The sequence below is a fragment of the Pelecanus crispus genome, chromosome 11 (genome assembly GCF_030463565.1).
Source record: "Pelecanus crispus isolate bPelCri1 chromosome 11, bPelCri1.pri, whole genome shotgun sequence".
NCBI classification, from domain to species: Eukaryota; Metazoa; Chordata; class Aves; order Pelecaniformes; family Pelecanidae; genus Pelecanus; species Pelecanus crispus.
The window spans coordinates 32,550,752-32,574,577 of NC_134653.1; the positions used below are offsets into that span (position 1 = coordinate 32,550,752).

The 23,826-nt window shown below is 37.3% G+C and overlaps 1 protein-coding gene across 2 annotated transcripts in view; it reads left to right on the forward strand.

Moving 5' to 3' along the window:
- Nucleotides 1-23,826, forward strand: part of ATP2A2 (ATPase sarcoplasmic/endoplasmic reticulum Ca2+ transporting 2) — a 42,335-nt gene that overhangs the window by 11,998 nt on the left and 6,511 nt on the right. For both annotated transcript variants that reach the window (XM_009489119.2, XM_075719358.1), the window contains 9 exons: nt 591-729; nt 12,809-12,889; nt 14,535-14,620; nt 15,563-16,027; nt 18,798-18,886; nt 22,192-22,294; nt 22,819-22,950; nt 23,047-23,169; nt 23,348-23,566. In XM_009489119.2, coding sequence (XP_009487394.2) covers nt 591-729; nt 12,809-12,889; nt 14,535-14,620; nt 15,563-16,027; nt 18,798-18,886; nt 22,192-22,294; nt 22,819-22,950; nt 23,047-23,169; nt 23,348-23,566 — 1,437 coding nt within the window. The remainder of the gene's footprint in view (nt 1-590; nt 730-12,808; nt 12,890-14,534; nt 14,621-15,562; nt 16,028-18,797; nt 18,887-22,191; nt 22,295-22,818; nt 22,951-23,046; nt 23,170-23,347; nt 23,567-23,826) is intronic.

Genomic DNA, 23,826 nt, shown 5'->3' on the forward strand with positions numbered 1-23,826 from the left:
GGGATTCATTGAAGTTTGTAAACTGTTAAGAGACTCTGGGGAAGTTTCTAGCCTGTATGCTTTAATTTCACTTTAGAGTGACTTGATTTGCTGAAACAAAGTTGATAATATGGTGTTTGAGCTTTGTCTTAACTTGACCCTTGTTTTCTGTCAGTAAGTGACATTTGGTAGTGCTAGTCCACTCCAGTCTGAGGCTAAGCTGCTCCAGCTGGTAAGGTACAGCTGAGACAAGGCTATATCCATGAGTCTTAATTCTGCTTGGTGTTTTTTTTATGTCAAAAAGCATCCATATGTTACATAGAACTCTTTGTGTGGCCTCCTTGTAACAAGACACCGTGGATATTCTTGTTGGGAAATGCTGCAGGTTTGACTAAACTTCTAGGTTCTAAATGCCCACTAATACCTGAATTATGTTGTAATGCTTTCCAGTCAGCAATCTCATAATGGGAGGGGTCACGTAATTTTCTGTATTAATAAATGTAGCTGAGTTGAGTCAGTAGTATTCATATGATAACGCATTTGAAAAATCAGATCTGACATACGTATTTTTCCTTGAGGGCTTTTAAAATTACATTTTCGCTGTCTTTTAGGAAAGAAATGCTGAAAATGCTATTGAAGCTCTTAAAGAATATGAACCAGAAATGGGCAAAGTATATCGACAAGACCGAAAAAGCGTACAGAGGATTAAAGCAAGAGACATTGTCCCAGGTGATATTGTAGAAGTGGCAGGTAAGACTCGTTTATGTAGTACATATGTGTATTAGCACATTATTGTAAAATTGTTGTGGGGGCCTTGTCTTAATGATTTGAGGCCCTGGGGGGAGATTTCAAAGATGCCTAAGTATAGCTTCACTTACGAACAATCTTGTGTCTGTTCATCTGTAATTACCTCAAACGGTGCAGTTGCACTGAGGGGATTGTTTTTCAAATTGCCACTTAGTGTGATTGGTAGGTCTAAAAGCAAACCATCTTAATTGGAGTACAGGTTTTAACACTTGTCATGACTCTAAAATTTTATTTTTTGAAGTCTGATTTCAGAGTGTCTTAACTTGTCTGTTTTCTATCACAAAATATTCTTCCTTGCTTTTAGATGTGTTCAGTTTCCTTAGGCTCTAGAATGCAGAGTTTGGGGTTTTTTTTTTTCGTCACACTGTTCTTTATCTAAGGAAAGATAATTTCATCTGAAGGTTTTTCCAACTCTTTAACACGTGTAGTAGCAGTGCCTTTCAACTTCTTTTCACACGTCATCTTCTGTCCTCTTAGCTAGTATGACTGGCATGTGACACCATTGTTTTCTCATATTTCATAATTCTTTATTGCTTCTTTTGCCTATTGCTGCATAGGAGACCACAAATACAGAGATAACTATACAAACTAGACCTTCCTATTTCTCTGGTGTAAGCATTTGAAGTACCAGCCTTAAAAGATTGGACTTCTGCGCCAAGCTTTCTAATAACTTTGACTTGTCCTACAAGGTGTATCTTTATTTGGAAGGAGTGCAAAAATAGAAGTATTGTATGTTTATAGCTAAAACTCCTTCATTTTGGTGATAATGCCATACCAATAACTTTTTTTCTAAACTGGACTTGTCAGTGATTTTAATGTTTCTGATTCTTCCCAGATAAAACTAGGTGGTTCTTGTTAAGTGTCAGGAGTGATTGCATATACATATTTTGTAGGTCATTATCAACTGTTAACTGAGCGATTGTTCCTTTGGGAACAATTTAAGGTGTACATCAAACTTTCTTTACCACTAGTGTCACTTTGCTTTTAGAGGTGGTAGCTGTCTCAAGAGGAGATAAATATATACCTTTAAACTTGACTATCCTCCTATTTTAATTAGCAGGCAGAGAGAGTATGTGCTCCAAATGAAGTTGGTGTTGGCTGTCTGCCCAGCTTTCATTCCTTGAGAAACTTTAACATTTGCTGAGCCCTGTCTCGAGCCTCCGTTTTGTGCATAGGGTGCTTCAGCTACAGCAGCCCTGGCTAGGGTAATTCAGAATGTGAATCTCATGAAGGCTGAAGCTAGCTTCCTCTTAGCATCTGTTGGCAAAGAACAAGTACAAATACAAAGTGCTGATAGCAGAAATAAAGGGTGAATTATGATACCTTGTCACTTACTCTGCTGTTTCAACTCGCTATTGCTGCACTGTACAGTCAAATCTGTGAGTTCTGCAATGAGATTTTGTTTAAGCAGCTGAGGTTTTCTGCATCCTTTCGAGGCAAACAGAACTGTATAAATGACAGATTCTGCAGTAGATAGTCTAGTCCAAGTCTTTATCCTGTTTTTAAATGTCAGCAATAGAATGGTAGTTTTGAAAGCAGTTTATATCATGGGAATACATTGGGGTTGTGGTTTTTGGTACTTTAAAGCAATATTGGTAGAATTGCAAGTTAATAGCTGTGTATTTTGTGCTGGTTTGGGGTATCTCACTAAGGAAAAAAGCTGGATTTTGCTGTTCTACCAGGTGTCTAGAGCACAGAAAATTTTCTGCTTGATTCTTTGCTGTTTCAGAAGAGGTAGAGATTGCATTTTCATCTTATAGAAAAAGACAAAGCTAAATTGTATGTGAAACACCTGGGGGATGTGTGGGCCTTGCTGTATATTGTCAGTATCAATAAAATCAATTACTTGTGCCATCTCTTAAAAGACCTGTGTCTGAAGGAGAGAAATGAATTGGAAGTAAACTGCTGACTAGCATATGTAGAACACTAGGCTGTCTTTAACAAACATAGTATCCTATTTTTCATAGGGTTACTATTGCATTATTTTAAAACCTGCTTGTAGAACAGTGTCTGATAGTCCAACACATGTAGAACTGTCCTTTTTTAAGAAAAAGGACAAACTTAGAAAATAGTATGCTCATGTAGAGAAACAAAAATTACCCAGCTTCTATGACAGTCCTTTAAGATAGGTGGTCTAGCTTGTTGACTGATTGTAGAAGCTCATGCTGGTTGAAATACTCACTTAAACTTGTGGGTCACACAGTCCCAAGCTAGTCTTAAGCCCTCATCGTATTTTTCTTATATTGGCAAATATAATCAACTGCAGCTTCAAGTGAAGGTAGCTAAGTGTAAGCCATGTGGATGTTTGATACAGAAATAAGTGCCTCAGTCTAATATGAACTCTGATACTGAAACAATAAATTCCAACCTGTGGATAGACAATAATGAAATTTTAATTGTAATCAAACTCAGAAAAGCTACCGAGCAAGTAGAGAAGAGCAATACACTATGTACCAGTGTTAGTGTCAAGACCTGTAGGTGAGAGAGACTGTGTGCATGCCTGTGCCTCAAGTGTAAGAGTACTGCGATGGCCTTTGACACGGTGTTTGCAAAAAGATGACCATGTAGGGAAGCGACAGAGCACTTCATACTAGGATACATATCTGGGTATGGAATTCTAGGCAAAGTGCCAATGACATTTGTGTGTCCAGGCAAATATCTTTCAACCGAGTGGCATAAATAACCAGGTGATAGGTTTCTCCCCTATGCTGATACCTAATTTTGAGCGACTTTCTACAGGTCTTCCATTACAAAATAGTTGTATTTAATGCTATAACAGCTTTGTTAATTTGAAGTAGCTGTATGTGGGTCTGACACAGAGAGAACTCTTTGTTGTAGGAATTGGTAGATGGGTATTGCAGTTCAGGGGAAGCGGGGGAGTATATTTGCCTCTTTACATTGCAAGAGTTCCCTGAGAATAAGTGGCATTGAACCATTTCCAAAATCATTTGGTATTTGCAGTAGTTTTGAACCCATTAAAGATCACCTGGTTGGCTTAGCGTAACCTAAAGACAGTGCAATAATGGTTTGTATTATGACTTTTTATTCTGGCTCCTTAAGCTATTTGTAGAGTTTGACTGTATTCATTATACAGACTATTCAGTCTGCCTCATGGCCTTCTAAAATAAAGCTCCTGAAATATACTTTCTTTAATTGATCTGTCAAGAGAGGAAATGGATGCTGGTTTATTTGACTTGAAGTAATAGGGGGAAGGTGCAGGTCTGCATTGTCACCTTGCAGTAAATATGGAGTAACCTGAATTAGATTATCCCTCAAGTGGTAGATAACCTCTTGTCTTACGTTGTCTCTTGGGGATCAGCATCCATGCAGATGCTGCAGAACACTTGATGAGCAATTACTGGTCCTTATGCCTACTAGCTGACAAGTTCAACATAAATGCTACACTAACACTTTGCAGGTGTACTAGCAGACACTGTGGTCCGTATTCGCTCAGAGACTGTGCGGACATGAATTTCTTAACTGTATATGTTAGGAAGACTTTCTTCCATGTCTGCTTAAGCAGAGATGGTGGAAAAGATACTGTACAATCAACAGGAACTCTTCGGGATGAAGTTGGGGTTGCAGGTTTGGGATGTATGCCTCAAATTTGCTTGCAGACCTCTGGCAGACTGTGGTGTATGAGGGTTACTAAGCTGCACTGTTTGTTTCTTGGAATTGATGAACTGAAAAAAATTCAGATGCTGTCCTCAAATGGCTTTTCAGTTTGCCTGTCTTAAAATGGATTATCACGCTGCTAGAATAGCTTAAGTTTATCAGCAGATGCACTCTAAATTTGTAACTAGTGGATATCTTAATAGATTAAAGATGTTCTTTGTTTTAGTTGAGTTATTGTTTGCCTTGGTTAAAGTAACATTTTAAAGAGAAACTTCAAACAGCATGGCCTTAGTTCTTAGAAGTTTTGTGTGAAGCCCAGTCTGACAAGTTGGGATAAACTGGTTGCAAATAATTTATTTTTAAAGCAGCACATTTAGGAACAGAAATTAGCTTTGTTCACTTCCGTTGTATTTTCCTGTCTAAAATGTTCTATTTTAGATACAGCATATCTGACTTTTGGTAATTTAATAAATTAATGTTCATTTGTTACAATCTGTAAGTGACCATACTGGAGTCACAGTAGTTCCTCTCTTCTGTGAAGTGCTGAATGATGGTTTTTATCATCTGTTACTGTATTTGTAAGTACTGAACAGCTTAAAAATGCACACACAGTTCCTAGAAGCTGTTGATTATTGTTAGTGTGTATTCCAGAAGACTTCGTTTTAAGTTTATACCTGGCATAAAGTATGCAAGAACTACTTTCTGAGGCTTTTAATTCTAACTGCAGAGCACTTTAAGACTATTCCTAAAGCATAGATGCCTTATAATTAAGGGAAGATAAATTTTGGGGTGAAGAAGATTGGGAAGGAAGATTCTTAAGGTGAATTACGTCAAACTCCAGTGTGGTTATGAAGAGCTACAGGTTCTCCCTGATAGTATAAGCAACAAACATTGATGTTACAGATGTTACTTTCCTAATAACTAGAACTGATTTTCAGACTCAGTGCTAGAGATGCAGGTTTACTTTTTTGAAAAACTCTTGAGATTGGGGAGGGAAAAACACAATGCAAAGGATTAAGTAAGACTGAGGTCCAGAATGGTGACCTACTGTCTTAAAAGCATACTGCTGAGAGCATCTCTTGATATGGAAAAAAAGTTGACTGCAGCTATTTTTTTCTTACCTAGTGCAAGCTGTCGGGTTTGATTTTTAAAGGTTAAGCATGTGTTTTGCTTTTTCCATAAAGTACTGCTTTTGAGCCAGAAAAGATATGCAAGTAAGATCAGTGGTAATAAATACATGTACGAGTAGTGCATAAATCTGTGGGCTTCAGTGAGCGTTTTGGCTGTCAAACTCTAACACATCAGAGGCTGTTTTGAGATAACTGGACAGTCCAAACTCCATTCCATGCTCCACTGAAGTCTGGAGTTATGTGAGGTTCAAGTCAGGGCACAGCCTAAACTTGTGTCACTTTCAACTCACATTTGACAACTTAGGAAGTGCATCTCCAATTTTTGCCAATTCTTGTAGCATTTTCCTCCAGAGTTGCTAAACTGTTAAGTAAAAATAGTGAAACCAATGCTGTTTAAATTGTTTGAATTCAGAACATACCTAATGTTCTGTGCTCTGATTAGAACCGATACTGCAGTGGGGTTTTATTATAAGCACAAATACTACTGAACAAAAGGCTTGAACATCAACATAATGTTCTGTTAATACTGTATCACCCTGGCAAAGCAAACCTTTTTTTAAGGCTAAAGAAAACCTGCACTTGGAGTTATGCTTCCAGAATTCTGTTTGTTCTTGTGTTACCCAAATGCAGCTTAACTTGGAAATAGGACTTCAGCTTTGGTGTGAAGATGTCGTTTTCTACCTGATCTGGCAAAAGTTTAAGCTTAGCTTACCAGCTTGTTCTTTCTGATACTAGATATTTTTTTAGGCTGATCACAAGACTTTTCAATCTAGAAGACAGTGATATAAATAGATCCACTGTGAAAAGCTAAAGCTAGACAAATTCAGATTGGAAATAAGTGCAGACTTACAGACAGGGTACCTGTCCATTGGCACATTGTATTTAATGTTCTGGTGCCCTCTTCAGAGAGAATGACACTTAGAAGTATGTTTTTACAGAATGAGAAGAAATAAAATAGGAATAAGTCAAGTCTTATGTACTGGCTAATACAGTATATCAGTTTTTTCAATGTAAACCTCAGTTTCGACCTTAAAATACTTTGCTTCCGGGGAGCTAAGCTTTTTCTGTAACTTTAATTTTCATTTATAAGAATGCAATATGTGTAAGTATTTTGTCTGAAGTTTTTTTAACTTCTACCTCTAACAGTTCTTAGGATAATCACACTTCTGCATACCCTGCACAGTAAGCTCTGTGGATATTTTCTGTCTGTCCAGAATGCAGAACAGCATAAGATGGAGAAGCCTATTTCATGAACGCTGCCTAACCTGTAGTTTGCATCCTAAATGCAAAGAATGAATGTATTCAGATGTGGTGTTCTGTCATCTTGGTAGTAAAAGCAAATGCTGGTTTACTAGCATGGTTAAAACTGAATGGACCAGTGCTATCATAATCTTTGTCTTGTTGGAAAATAAATTTATCTTGCTGGTTTGGACTGGAAACTCAGACTCAAAATAAATTTCATAGTCACTCATCTAATTTTGACAATTTGACACTCTTGGCTTTCTATGAAAGTGTAGATAGGCTCAGTAATCTTCCTGTTTTGTAGGGCTTTTGATTTTTGATAGCATTTTATTACACCCTGTACAGGAAGTGTTAAATACCTGTTATTATGGAAGAAAAATTAAGTTTCTCATGGTCTAAGGAAGTCAAACACAATAGGAAGACTAGATTGTATGCATGCAAGGTGGGGGGAGATGCGCTAAGCTAAGCTCATGTTAAGGAAGCTTAATATAAAAAACAATTGTGCTGCAACAGGTATACTTCTAAATAGAAACAGTCCATTCTGTTCAGGTGTAAGTTTTAACTCTTACTGTCCCCCAGCAGAAACGATGCTCAGTGTTGATCAAAGTATGGAGCATCCCATATGTGTTATTTAAGCCTGCTCATTTAAATTCTTAATCCTTATGGTGATTCCCATACTTCATGTAGGAAGTTTCAGTTGCCTCAGTTTATTAGTAAATATTCACACAATGGTGTGTCCTCTAATTTAGAGGATAAGAAACTTATTTTGGGGCAAGGGGAAATGACTGACTCTTCCTAATGAGGTCTTTAGCGTCTTAAAAGTGGTTTAAATAACTGTGCCCGTAATAATATATAATGTTGAAGCAGTTAAAGAACATAGTTGCTAACACTTAATGTTTTTTTGGCAAAAAAACATTTACTTGTTCCATTTTCCTTTTGATGTTAAAAAAACATGCATGGAATATTTTGAATCGGAGATGTTTTAATAGCAGTGTGGTAAGTTACATCTGTTGAATTTGATAGTATTTCTACCCTAGCCTGATGAAATTAGAGCATTCTAATAAAGCAGGAGAAAGACCATAGTGTCTTAAAAATCAAAATACCTGGAATATTTCAACAATGAACCTTAATCTATTCAGACACTTAAAAGGGGGGAAGTATGCAATTTTACACTTTTTTTTTTTTGTACTCTCCTTTTGGTGTCTTATGGAAGTTGTTTTGGGCATGTTTTTACTTGCTTTCAGGAACAGTTTGTGTTCCCGAATTGTTCAACCATATGTTGAAATAGTATCCCAGCTCTTCAGAGCTTGCCTAAAAAAGTCGTACAGAATTGGTTGACAGTGGCAGAATGGTTTAGAGCTGTACTGATAATCTTTATTGCAAAAGTCCAGTTCCACCCCCAACCAGCTGATAGCAGATATAGGTTGACACTAGCTTTGGTTAATGATAAACATAAATAAGAAAGTGTTAGGTACATGTTGTATATGAAGAAGCATTCTGACTTCTACAGGAAAAATTACTTCCGTTTACTGTGATCACTTAGGTGGACTTTTTGCAAACAGATCGCTATCTTTGCTAAGATGATGAATTGTTCCTGTAACACTTAAATTAACATAAAAAGGAAGCAAAACTTTTTTCACTTTTTATAATGTACTTGTCTGTAAACCTCCTTAGCAAGTCTTCAGTTGTGGGAGGGATCAGAGGCAGTTAACAGACCTGATAACGGTGTTCAAAGTACGCATTTAAAGCAGTAGCTTTTTATTTTGAGGACTTTTGTATATCATAGTGGCTTTTTGGGGGTAAAGTTAATATTGCTTCCTGAGCCTGCTGTCACCAACAATTTTGATTAGATGATGTGGAATATTGTTCAAGACTTGAAAGATACGTATGATCCTGTTGTAGTCTAAGTTCTTTGTTGATACCCAGATGTAGCTGAAAATATAACAGGGACTGAAATCTACACAGCTTTAATAGTTTATTTTCCCTCGAGCTTCATTGCTTGTAGAACATGTGCCCCGTCACTTCTGCCCATCTTCCTGGGCTGCTTAAATCACCGGCTGATCTAGTGTACAACATGCTAGTAGTGCATTTTGGGTGTAGCAGTCTCTTCAGTGAGTGTCTCAAGCTGTATTCTGACAGAATTCTTAAGATAAATGTTGAGTATTACTGCTGTCTTGGCAACTGGTAAAGTAAAAGGGATATCAGTGCTCAAATGAAGTATCTAGATAATAAGTTGATCGTCTCAGTCCAGGACTTGGTCACAGCCATGTATTAAATTGGGAATAACATAGCTTAATATATTCTATATTTGAAGTCGATTTGGAAACTTGAATCATCTTCTCTTTCAAGGTAACTTTGCAAATTGAATAGGGCAGTCTGTATGCTGGGTTGTCCTTTGAAGGCTTTAGTTCATGGGGAACTGCAATCATTTCTGCAAATGCACACCTGTATTACTGGATGTGCTCTGATAAGTAGGGTTGAACTGATCTATGTAAATGACTGTACATAGAGAGTGGAAGTTGACCTATAACATTGCCACAACATTGGGAGGAGTAAGATAAAATGTGGGGAGCTTTGAACTTGAGAAGAAAGGCTAGAGTGTTAGGTATAATGGGTGGGAATCTTGGCAAGATAACATTGCTAGTGCCTTATAGGTAGCTGAAGAACCCAGTATTTTCAGATACTAACTTCTCGGTATTTTCAGTGAAGGCATATGGCTTGTTTAAAACAATTTACTTTAAATTTAATATCGCAACTAAATGCCACTCCAGTTTCTGTCAAGGAGTGGAAACTGTAAATTGTCTGCTTTGGTATAGACTCAGGCACAGTTAAATAAAATGGAAATTTTTTTTTTTACCCACTTACAGGGGCCAGGGTGTTTTTAAATAGATTATTGTGTGCTGAAGTTCAGTGTTAAAATTCTAAAATAGTAATCTGTGCATGAATAAAAGGATTCTATGAATAAAGCTGTAATGATTTGAACCAAATCCTGCTCTCGCTCTTCCAAGAAGCAGTCAATTTTATAGTTAGAAGGGCTGTTTTAATCAGTAGTTAAGTATTTGGCTGAATGATGCTTTAAGAACATGTATCTGGGCAGTTTTGAAAGCAGCTTATTTGATTTCTTCAGAGCTGTTGTAGAAATCAAGTGACTATTTAAGACTAAAAACTTGGTTAAAACAATGGATGAAAATGCAGAAATGTCATGATGAAAAGTCGAAGCAACTGACATGTTATTTTAGTCTTAAAACTGTGGGATTATATCCATTTAGACTGTAGTAGCTCTGTACTGAGAAATGCAAATACCTATTCACCTTTGAATTTCTTGTATTTCAAGCCTTGGGTGATGCTTTTACTGGTTCTGTGGACTGAAATGTAATTTAATTTAAAAAGCCCCCCAAAAAGCAACAAAAAACCCCAGTTTCTGTCCTGTGTTGAAGTATATGGAAGAAAAGCCTTCTTGTAGATGAGATCACTAGACTGCTCGCTAGAAATTTCCTGTGGGTTCCTACCTCACAGGATGATTTCCTATCTAGGTTCCTCCCTATCATAGGATGATTTCCTATCTATATTCAGTTTCAGTTATGCTCATGAAAGTATATTCAAGACTATAAATGACTTAGTGTCCTAGCTGTTGTTTTGCAAAGAACTGCTTAAAATAGCTCTGTAATTGACCCTGATGTACAGCTTTCCTGCCTATTGGAAATGCCTTGAATATTTTACTGCAGCCTTCTCAAACTGAGATGGTGAGCGAATAATATGTCTTATCTCAAATTGTTGAGATAAACTTAGAAAGCTGCAGTATCATAATAAATTTAACACTTCAGTTCTGGTGATTTGGGAAATTCATAAGGATAGTAGTAGTTTTCATGAAAATACTGATGCTTGAATATCAACTCTACTAGAGCAGGGGTCTCTCCTAGTACTTTATATCTTGTGAATATTGTGTTTGAGTTTGAGTAACTTAGCTGTTCAGAAGTAGGTTGGAAAATGGTAAACTTTGCCATATGTTCTGTCCGGTTACTTGAACGTTTTAAGATTTTCTTTTTTTTAATAGTGTCTTTTTTTTGTTAAGGAGTGATTAAGCCTGAGTTGTCAAATGTGGTAATGTATTTGAGTTGGCTGCCGTTTTCCAGCTGCTTTAAGTACTTTGAAAATATTTATGCAGATTGACAGGCGTTATACCACATTGCACTGAGGTATTAGCCTGTTGTTCAGTGATATCTGAAAACCAGCTGCTATTATATGTCTGCATATAAACCTCCTCATGACATCAGGAGAGCATATTGAATAGTTTTGCCATTTTTGGCCTAGGTCGCTGTTTGTCTAATGCTATTTTCTCTTGCTGCTCAAGGGCATTGTGGCTTAAATTAGTTTTCACATGCTGTAATGATACAAAATGGGAATTTGTGGCTGTTTATTGGATCCCTTCCTATACATATGCTTATAAAAACACACTTCTAAGACTACAAGCAAAACTACACAATCTTTTCCCGGTTTTAATGGTTGGGGTTTCTTTGACCTTACAAAAAGTCACGTGGTACAACTTTACTTGATGTTTGAAGTAGTGCTTAGTTCTCCTCTTCAGCATTTTGTTCCATAGTTCTCCTGTGTGAGTGGTTGTATGTTCTAAGGCTGTAACACCACTGTGGAGTTTTTCATGGTACTATTTGTTAATGTGCATTATTGCTGGTAGTTGCATAAGCCGTTCCTGCAGGAATTGCAGCTTGTTTTAATTTTACTGCAGGGACACAAGAGTCCGTCTACTGAGAAGATCGGCTCTTTTTAGCTAGTTATTCTCCCTTCTTTGTTTCTTTGTGTTATGTTATAATAAAAAGGAAGCTGACGCATGGATGCTTGCAGTGTTAAATTACATTAGGAATAAGTTGGATATGCATTCATTAGCAGTATTGACATGCAGAATGTAGAAAACCCCCCCCATGAGAGTCGGAAATGTGACTCTCATTAATATGCTTTAGCAAGTTAATTTGCATGCAGCCATTTATTTGCAGTGGTCACAGAATGGTGGAGCTTTAGTTCTTTTCTTAAAAACTAAGAAAAGCTAGACGAGAGAAAGTAGCAAGGCAGAAGAATTAATTCTGGGATGATAGAGATGCTGAAGCTAAGCCGGCCACGCAGCTCTGGCAACTGACTTCATTACTCTCTGCCATCTTTAGGAGTGTGCTGTTGGCTTCTTGTATTGGCTGCTGCCTTGGTGTCTCAAACAGTTGCTAGTGGAGGCTTGCTTTGTGGGTCAGGGGTTTTTGTTTTTCTCCAGTGTTGTCTTCTGCAAAGTAGAAATAGATATGACAAGATAAACACTGCATAGAGTTCTGTGGAAAATTTTAGCTGGTGTATGGATTGTGGTGTATTTTTAATAGAGTTGCATTACTGAAAAACAAAGCTACTGTGTGATCTGAAATTAACTTCCAACTCTGAAACATCTGGCAGTATTCGAAGTGTAACATTAAAAGAGCAAATTTGCAGAAGCATTTTATTCTCACAATTGGTGCCAAAGAAAAGGAAAGTACAACTTCTTTTAGTTTCTAACTAAATAAATGTGGATAACATTCTGATCATTGGAGAGCAGAAGACTGACTTTGGGCATAGAGAAAACAACCAGAAGACTTTCCAGGACAGTTGTTCTGAAAAGGAAACTTGATTCACCTTAGCTGAGGGTTTCGGTTGTTTATAAATACGTATTCTGAAATTGATATCTTTCTCTTGGGAATGTTTTCCCTTTGCTGTCAAGTGGTAGTCATGTGATTAAAACAACAATCTGTTGATTTACAACTTCTTTCTTTGAGGTTAGGCAGGGGTAGAGATCTTGAAGGCAAATCTAAATCGCTGAAATATATTGGATACTCAGAAAATTGGAATATAGCAAAGCACAAAAGCAGTAATAAGCAGTTAGTAATCTTAGACATCCGAACAGTTGCTGGAAAATTGTTTTCCTGGCTGATAGAAGTACTAGTATGCTTGGTTAGAATTTTGTTATTTGAGAGATTTCTAACTTTGTCTTGTTCATTTCTTTGTAGTTGGAGACAAGGTTCCTGCTGATATAAGAATTACTTCTATCAAATCTACAACTCTAAGGGTAGACCAGTCAATTCTCACAGGTACAATTTCTGTGGATTTTGGATAATCATGTGCATGATTGAAAGTGCCATTTCACCGTTTGTTTAGAATAATCCATTAGAAACAAGCCTATCAAGTACTACGTTGCATTCAAGTGTGGTAAATTTCTGATCTAGTAACTTAACTCTTAGAGTGGCTGAATGCGTTGCTTCATAATTGGCTTTACACATTCACTTCAGTGGGATGAACATTCTTACTGTGACTTGTGATGCTTTTTTGGTCTTTCTTTCCCATCTTCCCCTCTCCCCTGCCAAGAGACACACACTAGTAACTTGTGAGAAACTAAAATAAAAAATTAAGAATTTCTGTTCTAGTTTAGGCAGTCTTCTAGGTTTGAACATCTTGTTGCTGCTCAAATATGAAAGTGTGGAAATCTTACTGTCTTCTGTAAAGGTTATCCATTTTCTCTCACAAGAGAGAATAATTTTTTTAAATACAGGCAGCTTTTAAACTGCTGCTACTAAAGACTCGGTATACTAAAGTCTTACTTGCTGAAATTCTGTGCATGCACATTCATGTGTTTTCTGGTACTGGCTCTCAAGTGCAGGAGCTATATTTAGAGCACTTCACAGATTTGAAAACAAAACAAGGTAGCAGTACTTCTGAATATAGGAAAGAAGCTAGGAATCAACCAAGCATGCTATAACATTTTTCTCTCAGCTGGAACATGACAACCTGTCTGCCTGTTTTGGTAGCATAGATTAATGTTAACTAGCCCTGAATTTTAAAATGGTAAAGTATTCATAAGAAAGCTATATTTGATTCTCAAATCTGTCTTGAAACAGGTCCCAAAGTTTCTTGGTACAGATCGTGAATAGCACGGAACTGATCAAGCTTACTTATTTAGAATAAGAAAATGTAGGCACTCCATGTTCTGATACTTAACAAAGCGTTAAAAAGTAGGAAGCTTTGGCTTTCTTGAGCTATAAAAACTAGTGTGCTCTTAGCTTCAGTCACTGAGCTACCACCTTGTGAAATCGGATGTAGTAATTAACATCTCTTTTTATGGAAAAGAAACTTCTCAATACTTGTGTGATGTTTATAGAAATTGATATATTTAAGGTTTTTATGGAAGAGTTCTCTGAAGACTTCCAGCTAAAGGAGTTAACTAACAGATGGCTGCATGACACAGTTTTTTTTTTTTTTAAGGTCTGCCAGTATAACTGTGATGTATACCATCACAGATGTATAACTGGTAGTGTCTAATTATTTAAATGAGAACATACCTCTTACAGTGCATAGAGAACAGAAATGCTTGTTACTGTATGAGAAGCACACAAAATATCTAATTCATGCAGTAGATTTGCTACGTGAACAGGAGGAGTGGAGTACCAGCTGCTTATTTGACCACTTTCCATGTTCCTTAAGAGACATGGTGTATGCTTCATTAAATCTTAACTATATAAAATGTTTACTTAAATCCTTTCCTATTTTCATTAAAAGCCAGTCATTCAATTTTTCAGTCAGCTGAAATATTTCCTGTTTCACTTAAGCAGTTAAAATCATTTGAGGAAAGAAGTTGACATCTTAAAAAATTTTAGGACTGAGGATTATTACTTCAGTTCCTTACAGGACTCAAGATGATACATGTATAATCTCCTCTTAAGTCTATTATCTTTGTTTTAGGTGAATCTGTGTCTGTTATTAAGCACACTGACCCTGTGCCTGATCCTCGTGCTGTAAACCAAGACAAGAAGAACATGCTTTTTTCTGTAAGTTATTTGTTTTGAAATTTTCAAAACTTTTTATAAAATAATACTGAAGCTGGTAAACAAAAATGTTCAGAACTTCAGGACTTCACCTAAAAGCTCTGTGACTTTGCTGTATTCTTTACATGCGTCTGTATGCGTGTCTCCATGTACATCAAACTCTATGAATTTTAAAAATTAGAAGTAACTTTTAATAAGCTGTCCTCAGGGAAGATGCTTGTTGAAACCAGTTTATATGAGGGAACTGATTTTTGTCCTTCACAAGAAAGTCTTGAGCACATGCACTTTTAAAATGCTTCTATGCTACTTTTCTAAGTAATACTTCTTAAGACTGATAAGAGTGCCCACACAAATTGTGGTATTGTGTGGCTAAAATTGAGAACTAGCTTTCTATATAGGAATTAAATTTTTTATTCAAATTTGTTTAAAGGAAGCATTGAATGCCTTTCAGATAACAAAATAACCATTCTCGTACTGCTAGTAGGCTCCCTGTAGAAAACCTAACCGTTCTTTCTCATGTTAAGTATGTTCACACAGGGTGTCCCACAGAACACATCTACTACTCATAGTAAATAACATTAAATCTGGCAAAATACAATCCTAATAAAAAAAGAAAGGAAAAAACACACTTAAGATTCTAGTTGAAAGACACACTGCTTACTCAGCAGCTGAATTTGCCTACGCTGCTTATAAGAGATCAATACTCATTCATTTTGAGCCTGTTCTGTAAGCAGAAATTGTGTGCTGGAGTATTCTCTTACAGATACCAGGGGAATGTCATTCTCTTCATCTTCACCTTTTTACATATCCTAGCTGAAACACAGTCTGGACTTGTATAAGGTGTTTTTTTTTTAAATAAAAAAAGCCACAACAAAAACCACCACCAAAACCTGTATACAGATTGACTACAAGTTTTCTCTTCCCTTTTTTCTTTATTTACATTAGGGTACTAATATTGCTGCTGGTAAAGCTATGGGAGTGGTTATTGCAACAGGAGTAAACACTGAAATTGGCAAAATTCGTGATGAGATGGTGGCTACTGAACAAGAAAGAACCCCACTCCAACAGAAACTGGATGAGTTTGGAGAGCAGCTGTCTAAAGTCATCTCGCTTATCTGCATCGCTGTTTGGATAATAAACATTGGTCACTTCAATGATCCAGTTCATGGTGGCTCCTGGATTCGAGGTGCCATCTATTACTTTAAAATTGCTGTTGCTCTTGCTGTGGCTGCTATTCCTGAGGGTCTGCCTGCTGTCATTACTACCTGCTTGGCTCTTGGAACCCGGAGAATGGCCAAGAAGAACGCTATTGTTAGAAGTCTTCCCTCTGTGGAAACCTTGGGTTGTACCTCAGTTATTTGTTCTGACAAGACCGGTACTCTGACCACAAATCAGATGTCCGTCTGCAGGGTATGTTGAACTAGCTTCTTCCACTTTTCTTTTTCTCCTCAGCCACTCTGAATAGTCAGCATTACTTGAATTCTTTGATCGCGAGTCTTTTTGGTTCTCATATCATCAAAATCTTGCTTTATTTTCCTAAGATAAGCTTCCACTTTTAATTCAGTTTTCCACTGTGTAGTGTTTAAGGCGTTTATCTCTTCCCTTATTTAGTCATGGCCAAAAATAGCTGTACCCGCACTTGATGGAAGAGTTGTTTGCAAGCAGCTTTTCCATTGACTTTTCTGTAAGCCATTCAGTTGACTGGTAATTATTTAGTGTGATTTATCCCCTGTTTCGGAAAGGTAGGATAGTTACACTGTAGAAGCAGCATGTGTGTAAGTATAAAACAGCTATGTCTTTAATTTAGCAAGATGGCAATGGCGGAGAAACTTAGCAGCGAGAAAAAGGTGGAAGATTTACTACAGTAACTTGATAGTCTAAGGTATTTTCACTATCAAGTAGTTCCACCTTTATTTGCTTATCTTATCTTCAGTAGCTCCTATTGGTCTGATGTAGATCGCTGTAGTGTTTTCAGTGTGCAATATTGTATGACTACTCTGGCATCTTGGAGGTGCAGTTGACCCTGTCACCAGCATTGCCAGGGTCATCTTCAATGTATGGCATATTTTTAGGTAAGCATAAATTACATTTTTAGGTAAGCGTAAGTTATGTGCCCCTTCTCCCTTCCCCTCCACCCCCACCCCCACCCCCATTCTTTCTAGTGTTGATTAATTTGGGACTTCTACAGCTAGTCACTTCACGTGACGCATGTTCAGTTGCCAGTTCTCTGTGCTTCCCATATACTTGATATTCTGCGTAGGAATTTTATGGAGAAAACATCAAGTTCTTCTGCTTCATAATTGTAGATGTTCAGTGGCATAGCAACTCTGACATCAAATGTTCAGAGTCACTACATTGGGTTATAATTCCAAATGTGTAAATGTTGAGCACTACACACCAGTATTTTTTGGCAAAAGCTTGTAAGCCTTAAGCAATTCCATTCTCATGTGATTGATGGCTTTTCCTTTTTAATTGGTGGTTGACTTGTTCTACTTCCTTAAGTATTGTAGTATTTATACCTAAGAGACACAAAGCAGCTGCTCATCAGTATTCCAGAGGAGGTTACTTGCAGTAGAGTTGCATAACTGCCCTAGTCTTTGCAGGGGTTTTTCATCATGCAGATGCCAAGAGCAGAAGGCTTTCTGGTTAACTCATCATTTAAGTTGTGTTTATTTTAAAGCTCAAAATGCTCTACTCCTTGCATCTGGAGGGCTAAATGTTTTCGATCTTGTGCAGTACAACTTGCTTGGTTTCTTGTTAACCTCTGACAGCTACAGAATAACCTTAATTGCAAGATTTTGCAACGCAGCAAAATCATAATACCTGTAAACAATATGCTTATTCTTGGTTTCACTCTAAGCAGAGAGATTGCTTAGCTTTTTAAGAAATCTGGTTTACAGCAGTAATTCCAGTTGTAGTTTTAGTTTTTGTGTTAAGTGGTAACTCCTGAGTGCCCATCAGAAATGCTACTGCTTTAGGACAAGATTTGAGGGGCTGTTTTAATGTTTTTCTGTGATATCTGCCTCTGAGAAAGCACTTACTCTGCTTTGTGGGCTTTTAATTTGTCAGCTTGTCTAGCTTTTTGATTTTTTTAAAATCACTTTGCAGATTATAGGGTCTCCAGACATTGATGCAGATCATTGCGTAACACCTAATTATTAGGCCGTATTTTGTGAAGATGCTTTCCTAAAACATAAGGCAGGACAATGAGGGGAAGTTAAGACATTGCTAAAATGTGGTATGGCAAAACAGCTTACACTAACCAATGAGTAACAAGTTCCATTAAGATACACTATAAATCAGTGAGAAATTATTTTCCTCTCTACTAAGTGCTCCAGCAAGTCATGATAAGAGCATGACAGCTTCAGGCACTACATTTTTTTTTATCTCCATCTTCCCAGATTTGGTTCTGCCTGCAGCTCTCCTAGAAAGGAGACAGAAACAAAGGAAATGCTGAGATGCAGGTGTCTTACGGGGTACTGCATCCTTCAAGTTGGTGTCTTTATTTGAAAACAACATTTCAGCCTGTGCTAGAAGGCGCTTGAGCTATCTGAATGTTTTTAAGACCAGCGTACTGGATGGCAAAGTGACTTATAACTAGAAAACCAGGACAGGAAACACTTTAACTTAGTGGCTGTTACTAAGGGAAACTGGCCATAGTCTGGCTCTTGCTTAAAACCTCACCTCTTAGATCTAGAATATTCTCCTATTTGTAGGTGCTTTTATTTTTACTTTGGGAAGAATTGTCAGTTTCCAAGCTGCCCTGTACTGCTTTTGATTGGAACTGCTGTTTGAAACGTATACATGAGAATTAATTTACAAGTCTGAAGCCTAGGAAGAGCTTGGGTATAGTCAGGATTGTCAAGTGGATGTGTGAGTAGTCTTCACAGCTGAAGTGTGCATAGTTTATGTATTTGTCAACTCTTTGATGTACTTGTGCCACAATTCAATTTTCAAATGAGATCTGTTAAACAGAAGTGCTGTTTTCTGTACTTCATGCTTCAGTATAGAGAGCTGTTCAAACGTATATGGGATCAAAGTTCAGAGTATTGTATCTGGTTTTGTCTAGTTTGTTTATTCAACCTGAACTTGCTTTCTGTACCTGCTTGCTTAAGGCCTGTTTCAATCTCTTGCATTAATTATTGTTCAAAGGTAGTAACACTTCTAACTCTAATTTCAGATGTTTGTCCTGGACAGAGTAGAAGGAGATAGCTGTTCTCTGAATGAATTTACTGTAACTGGTTCAACATATGCTCCCATGGGAGAAGTGTAAGTGTTCTGTTGAAGTTAACATTTGTCTGTTTATACATTGACTATTACTTCAGGCTTGAAAAGTGATGCATATGATATTCGATAGTGTTTGTTAATAAATGAAAGCTCAACCAGTGAGAATGTGAACTGAAGGGTTAGGGGGAAAGTAATTACCAGTCAAAGGAAGTTAAATTCTAGAAAAAGAAACCGTCATGAAAGTAACTTAATAGAGTGTCCAATACTGTAGTGTTCCTTTGATAATCTAAAAATAAATTGGGGGTAGGTTGAGAGGATTTATTTTACTGACATCTTACTGGACTAAGATTAGCTATCCCAATGCTTCAAAATGAGGTTTACTTTTTTATTTTTAAAAAACTGCTTAAATCTGAAGAGATGAGCCTCTGTTAATGTGTGAACTCAATGTTTCCAATTGCCCTGCCTCAGAAGGTAGGAGATTTTTTTCTAAAGCATCTTATGAATGTGTTGGAGTTAATTCTTAAATTCCTGTCCCCTACCCTCAGTAGTTTACTGGACTTGGTATATCTGTACTTGAATAGATGTGTGTGTTTGCCTCAGCCTTTGGTATTTGAGCTGGTGTTAAACCTGCTTCCTTAGGAAAGGAAAGATATGTTTGCTTTACTCTTTATCAGCTGTAAGTCTCTTACTAGTGGGATAGGTGGTTCATCCTGACAACTCTAGGAATTTTTAGGGTTCTGCTTTCAAAAGGAGAGCCGCCTCTTACTGGATTGTTACAGCTCCTTTTACTTGGCCAGTCTTTCATGTGTTTTTAATCTTATCACTTCAGTTTTACTTGCAGAATAGAATTCTACTATGTATGAAGTAGAATTGAGATTCAGCTATTGTAAACATCTCAACCTTGTGGAGTTTCACATGCATGCCTCTGACTCCATGCAATCTTCACTGATCTCTGTTTAATTTTCATAGCAGTTAAGACGATAGTGTTCTCAGCAGCTGGAAATCTTAATTCCCCAATTCTCTTTTGTTTCAAAACTAATTGCTGTCAAAAGCTTATGCGTTCATTTCAGGAGATGGCATTTACTTAGGCAAGGTGACATTCTAGATCTTGTACAGCATCCAGCTATTATGCTTTAGCTGGTCTCACAACAGCTCTAGATAAAGAAAATAATAAAATATAGTGTGGTGACAGATGTAGAGTATAATAAGACAGTCATCAATGTATGTTAATGTTCTATTTTTGCTTGCTGAGATGAGGAAATGTGAATAAGCATGTTAATCGCACTGCATTCACGTACATAAAGAACATTCTGTGAAAGGGAAATTACCACAGAAGGGCTGTTACTGGAGCACAAGGAAACAAATAGCTACATTCTCAAACCTTTAGGGCTGATTTATTTCTGCATTTATGGACAGCTTTTCTTAAAATTGGTGACTTTAAAGTAAGGTGACTGGCTTCACCTTGGATTGCAAACTGTCACTGAAAATGAAGTTTGGTGGAGACCTTAAAGAGGCAGCCTAGTCCACTGCACTGCCCCAAAGCAGGACCTGCTCTAGATAGGAACAGTTCCTGACAGATGTTTCCTTGTTGTACTTAATTTCAGATACTGTTGTCTTCCACAGCTGTATAGGCAGCCTACTCTTGCATAACCGTTAAGCATTTTTGCAATAAATCAGTGATTTTTTTTTCCACTTACTTTTAAAGTATTTGGTACGTAACTTTCCCCTCAGATGCATTCAGAATATAAAATTACAAATATTTCTTACTGAAAAACTAGAATTTCATACTGACTGATTTCCCAGGGATGTTATGAGATTGTCAGACAGTTTGAAGTAGTTTTGTTGGGTCTCAGCACATGCAATGTGCATGCTTACTTGCAAACTGAGAACATAAAACTAACAATAATTGAGAGCTGTGGCAAAAGCTAGCAGATTGCATTTGACCTTCAAATGAGTTCATCTTTAGCTAATCGAAAAGCCTGAAGTTTTAAGGAGAAGGAGGGGGAGGACGGATGGACCCAAAACCACCCCAAAACTTTTGTCTGGAACTGACCCCAGCAACTTAGAGTACATGTGTACTTGCCATTCTTCAGAAATTCTTGATAAGGAACACACAGGCAAGGAAGGGAAAAAAAACCCAAACCCTGGTATAACAAGTTATGGATATTTAAGTATGCTAGTTTTCTTCAAGTTCAGAACAGGTGAAAACAGGAAGCATTAGCTCTGTCTGTCACCTTGTTTATCACAACTGAGTTTGAAGAGTTGAGAGTTTAAAGCTGCTGCTTATGGCTGTAGAATTATATGCAAAATAAAAACATACTTGTTTTTTTAAGATGCATTTTGTTTACATGCTGTGTTACACAACACTGGAATTTGTTTGTTCAGTCTGTTGTAGTACTGCAAAAGCTTGCATAATCAGAGATGTCATAGTCTATGTTATGAATTCTTATGGGGTAGTGATCCATGGCTTTCTACCACCAGACCTTTTTTCCGCACCCCTCCTTGAGAGCTTTAATGAAAGATGTTCTGTATGAGTTGCGTCTTGCTAATTTGGGGGCGGGGGGAATAACAGTATTGAATGCTGTCTTGGTTTTTATGCTTACTCTAGAAGTATGCTAATGTTCCAGAGAATGAATTCATTTACTAACTATTTCCAAATGTGCAAGCAAAGAAGTTGCTTCTTATTTGTGTTGTCTAAATGGTGCATTACTTTAGGAAAATGTGCCTTCCTTCTTCCTAGACTTCATTAAGTGTATATGACTACTAGAAAAGAGTATTTCTTTTCTAGTGGCATTTGTATTGTGAAATGACTTAGCTTTTCATTGGTTTAGGAGGTTCACATATAGTACAGCTTAATTTTTTTTTTTAAATTAAGAGGCCAAATCTGCTTTTATGACTGCCCAGTGCATACATTTCATGCATGGCAGTAAATCTGCAGAATATGCAGTGAGACTAAGGAAGCTAAGCTCCTAAATATCCTTCTCCTACTTGGAACTCCTCTCCAAGTCCTGCACATACTCTAATACTGCTTTCATATGCTTCTTCACTGAGCTCTTCTCTTCTACACTGCTGTGTGACTGTCACTGGAGGAAATAAGGTTTTGTAGTTCAGGTAGGGATTTCATTGGTAACCATTTCATTCTGTTCACTACTGTTTGATCTAAACTTCAGAACTCACCTTTATCAAACCTGCTCTTCTTGACAATTTCTGGTTCTGTAGTTCCAAGTCCATAACTAATAAGCATTGTACTAAATGGAAATACAGTAAAAGGATTAAAGAAGGGAAAAAGGTGAGGTGCTAATACTAAATAACTAACTTCAATCTCCCCCTTTTCTTCCTTTGCAAAGGCATAAAGATGACAAACTTATTAAATGTAGCCAGTATGATGGCCTTGTGGAACTTGCAACGATCTGTGCGCTCTGTAATGATTCCTCTTTGGATTACAATGAAGTAAGTACATATCCTAGAACAGAGGAGAGTGTGAGAATGAGGATAAATGTTTGTTCTCATCTGTCTGTGTAATACCTCTCAGTGGTAAATCCCCTTCTAGTCAAGGGGGAATGTATTTAGGTCCTCTTAAGTATTAATTCTGGGAATGGCTTCTTGTTGAACACTGAGAAAAGTAAAGCCAGGCAGCAAGTGTAATCTGGAACTTGGAGATCTCTCGGTGTGTGGAATGCACTGCTAGTTTCTTGGCTTTGTCTTGCCTCCTTAAGGTTGCTACATCTTGCAATGACTTAAATGCTTGGATAAAGTACTGACATCCTTCTGTGCTGCTCTTGAGGGTAAAGGCTTGAAATTTCCTACCAATCATACTCTTCAGAGTTGCTTTTTAAAAACAGTTTTGCTTGTTTCATAAGCCATAGTAAGTCTTGTTAAGCACTTCTTCCATTGTGAAACTTTTGTTTCTAGTAGGTTCTAGGTGTGGTTTGAAGTAAACTCCTGTGTTTTTGTTTGCTTTGTGTTAACTAAAGGCTAAGGGAGTATACGAAAAAGTTGGTGAAGCCACAGAAACGGCGCTTACCTGTCTGGTTGAAAAGATGAATGTATTTGATACGGACTTAAAAGGACTTTCTAGAATTGAACGTGCAAATGCTTGCAACTCGGTCAGTACTCTTTTACCTGGAATTCATTGGGGAGTCAGTTTTGTAGTATGTATTATCTAAATGCATTTTTATGCTATTGTTTTTTTTTTTTATAAGGTGATAAAACAACTCATGAAGAAAGAATTCACTCTGGAATTCTCAAGAGACAGAAAGTCTATGTCTGTCTATTGTACACCAAACAAACCAAGCCGCACATCCATGAGTAAGATGTTTGTTAAGGTCAGTTCCTCACTTGAGAAAGTGTAATTATGGAATGGCTGCAAAGGTAGCACAATGCTTAAAAATTACGGCACAGCTAACTGCAGCTTGAAGATGAAAGAAGGACTCTAATTTGAGCAAATGTTGTAATGGAAGGGGATTTATTAAGCTAAACTACTTTTTTTTTTTGCCTCTGCAGGGTGCTCCTGAAGGTGTAATTGACAGATGTACGCATGTCCGTGTTGGAAATGCTAAAATACCATTAACCTCAGGAATTAAGCAGAAAATAATGTCTGTCATTAGAGAATGGGGAACTGGTAGAGACACATTACGTTGCTTGGCTCTGGCGACCCATGACAATCCACCCAGAAAAGAGGAAATGAATCTTGAGGACTCCTCAAATTTCATTAACTATGAGGTAAGTTTAGTAAAATGTCCTTTAACACTTCTCTGTTTCCCAAACTGGAGAATGGTGACTCCTTATGTTTGATTCTTGCTTGAGGAAGTTATGTCTGGAATTTTCTCTTTCTGGGTATTTTTGATGTCAGACACAATAGTTAGCCACATGTGTGGAGAGAATGCTCACTTTAAGAAGAGACTATATGTGTCTTTGAAGAAGCTGTGTTCTTCATGGCTGGTATACATGTTGCTGCTTGGCTAAAAGTGTAAGAAGAAATC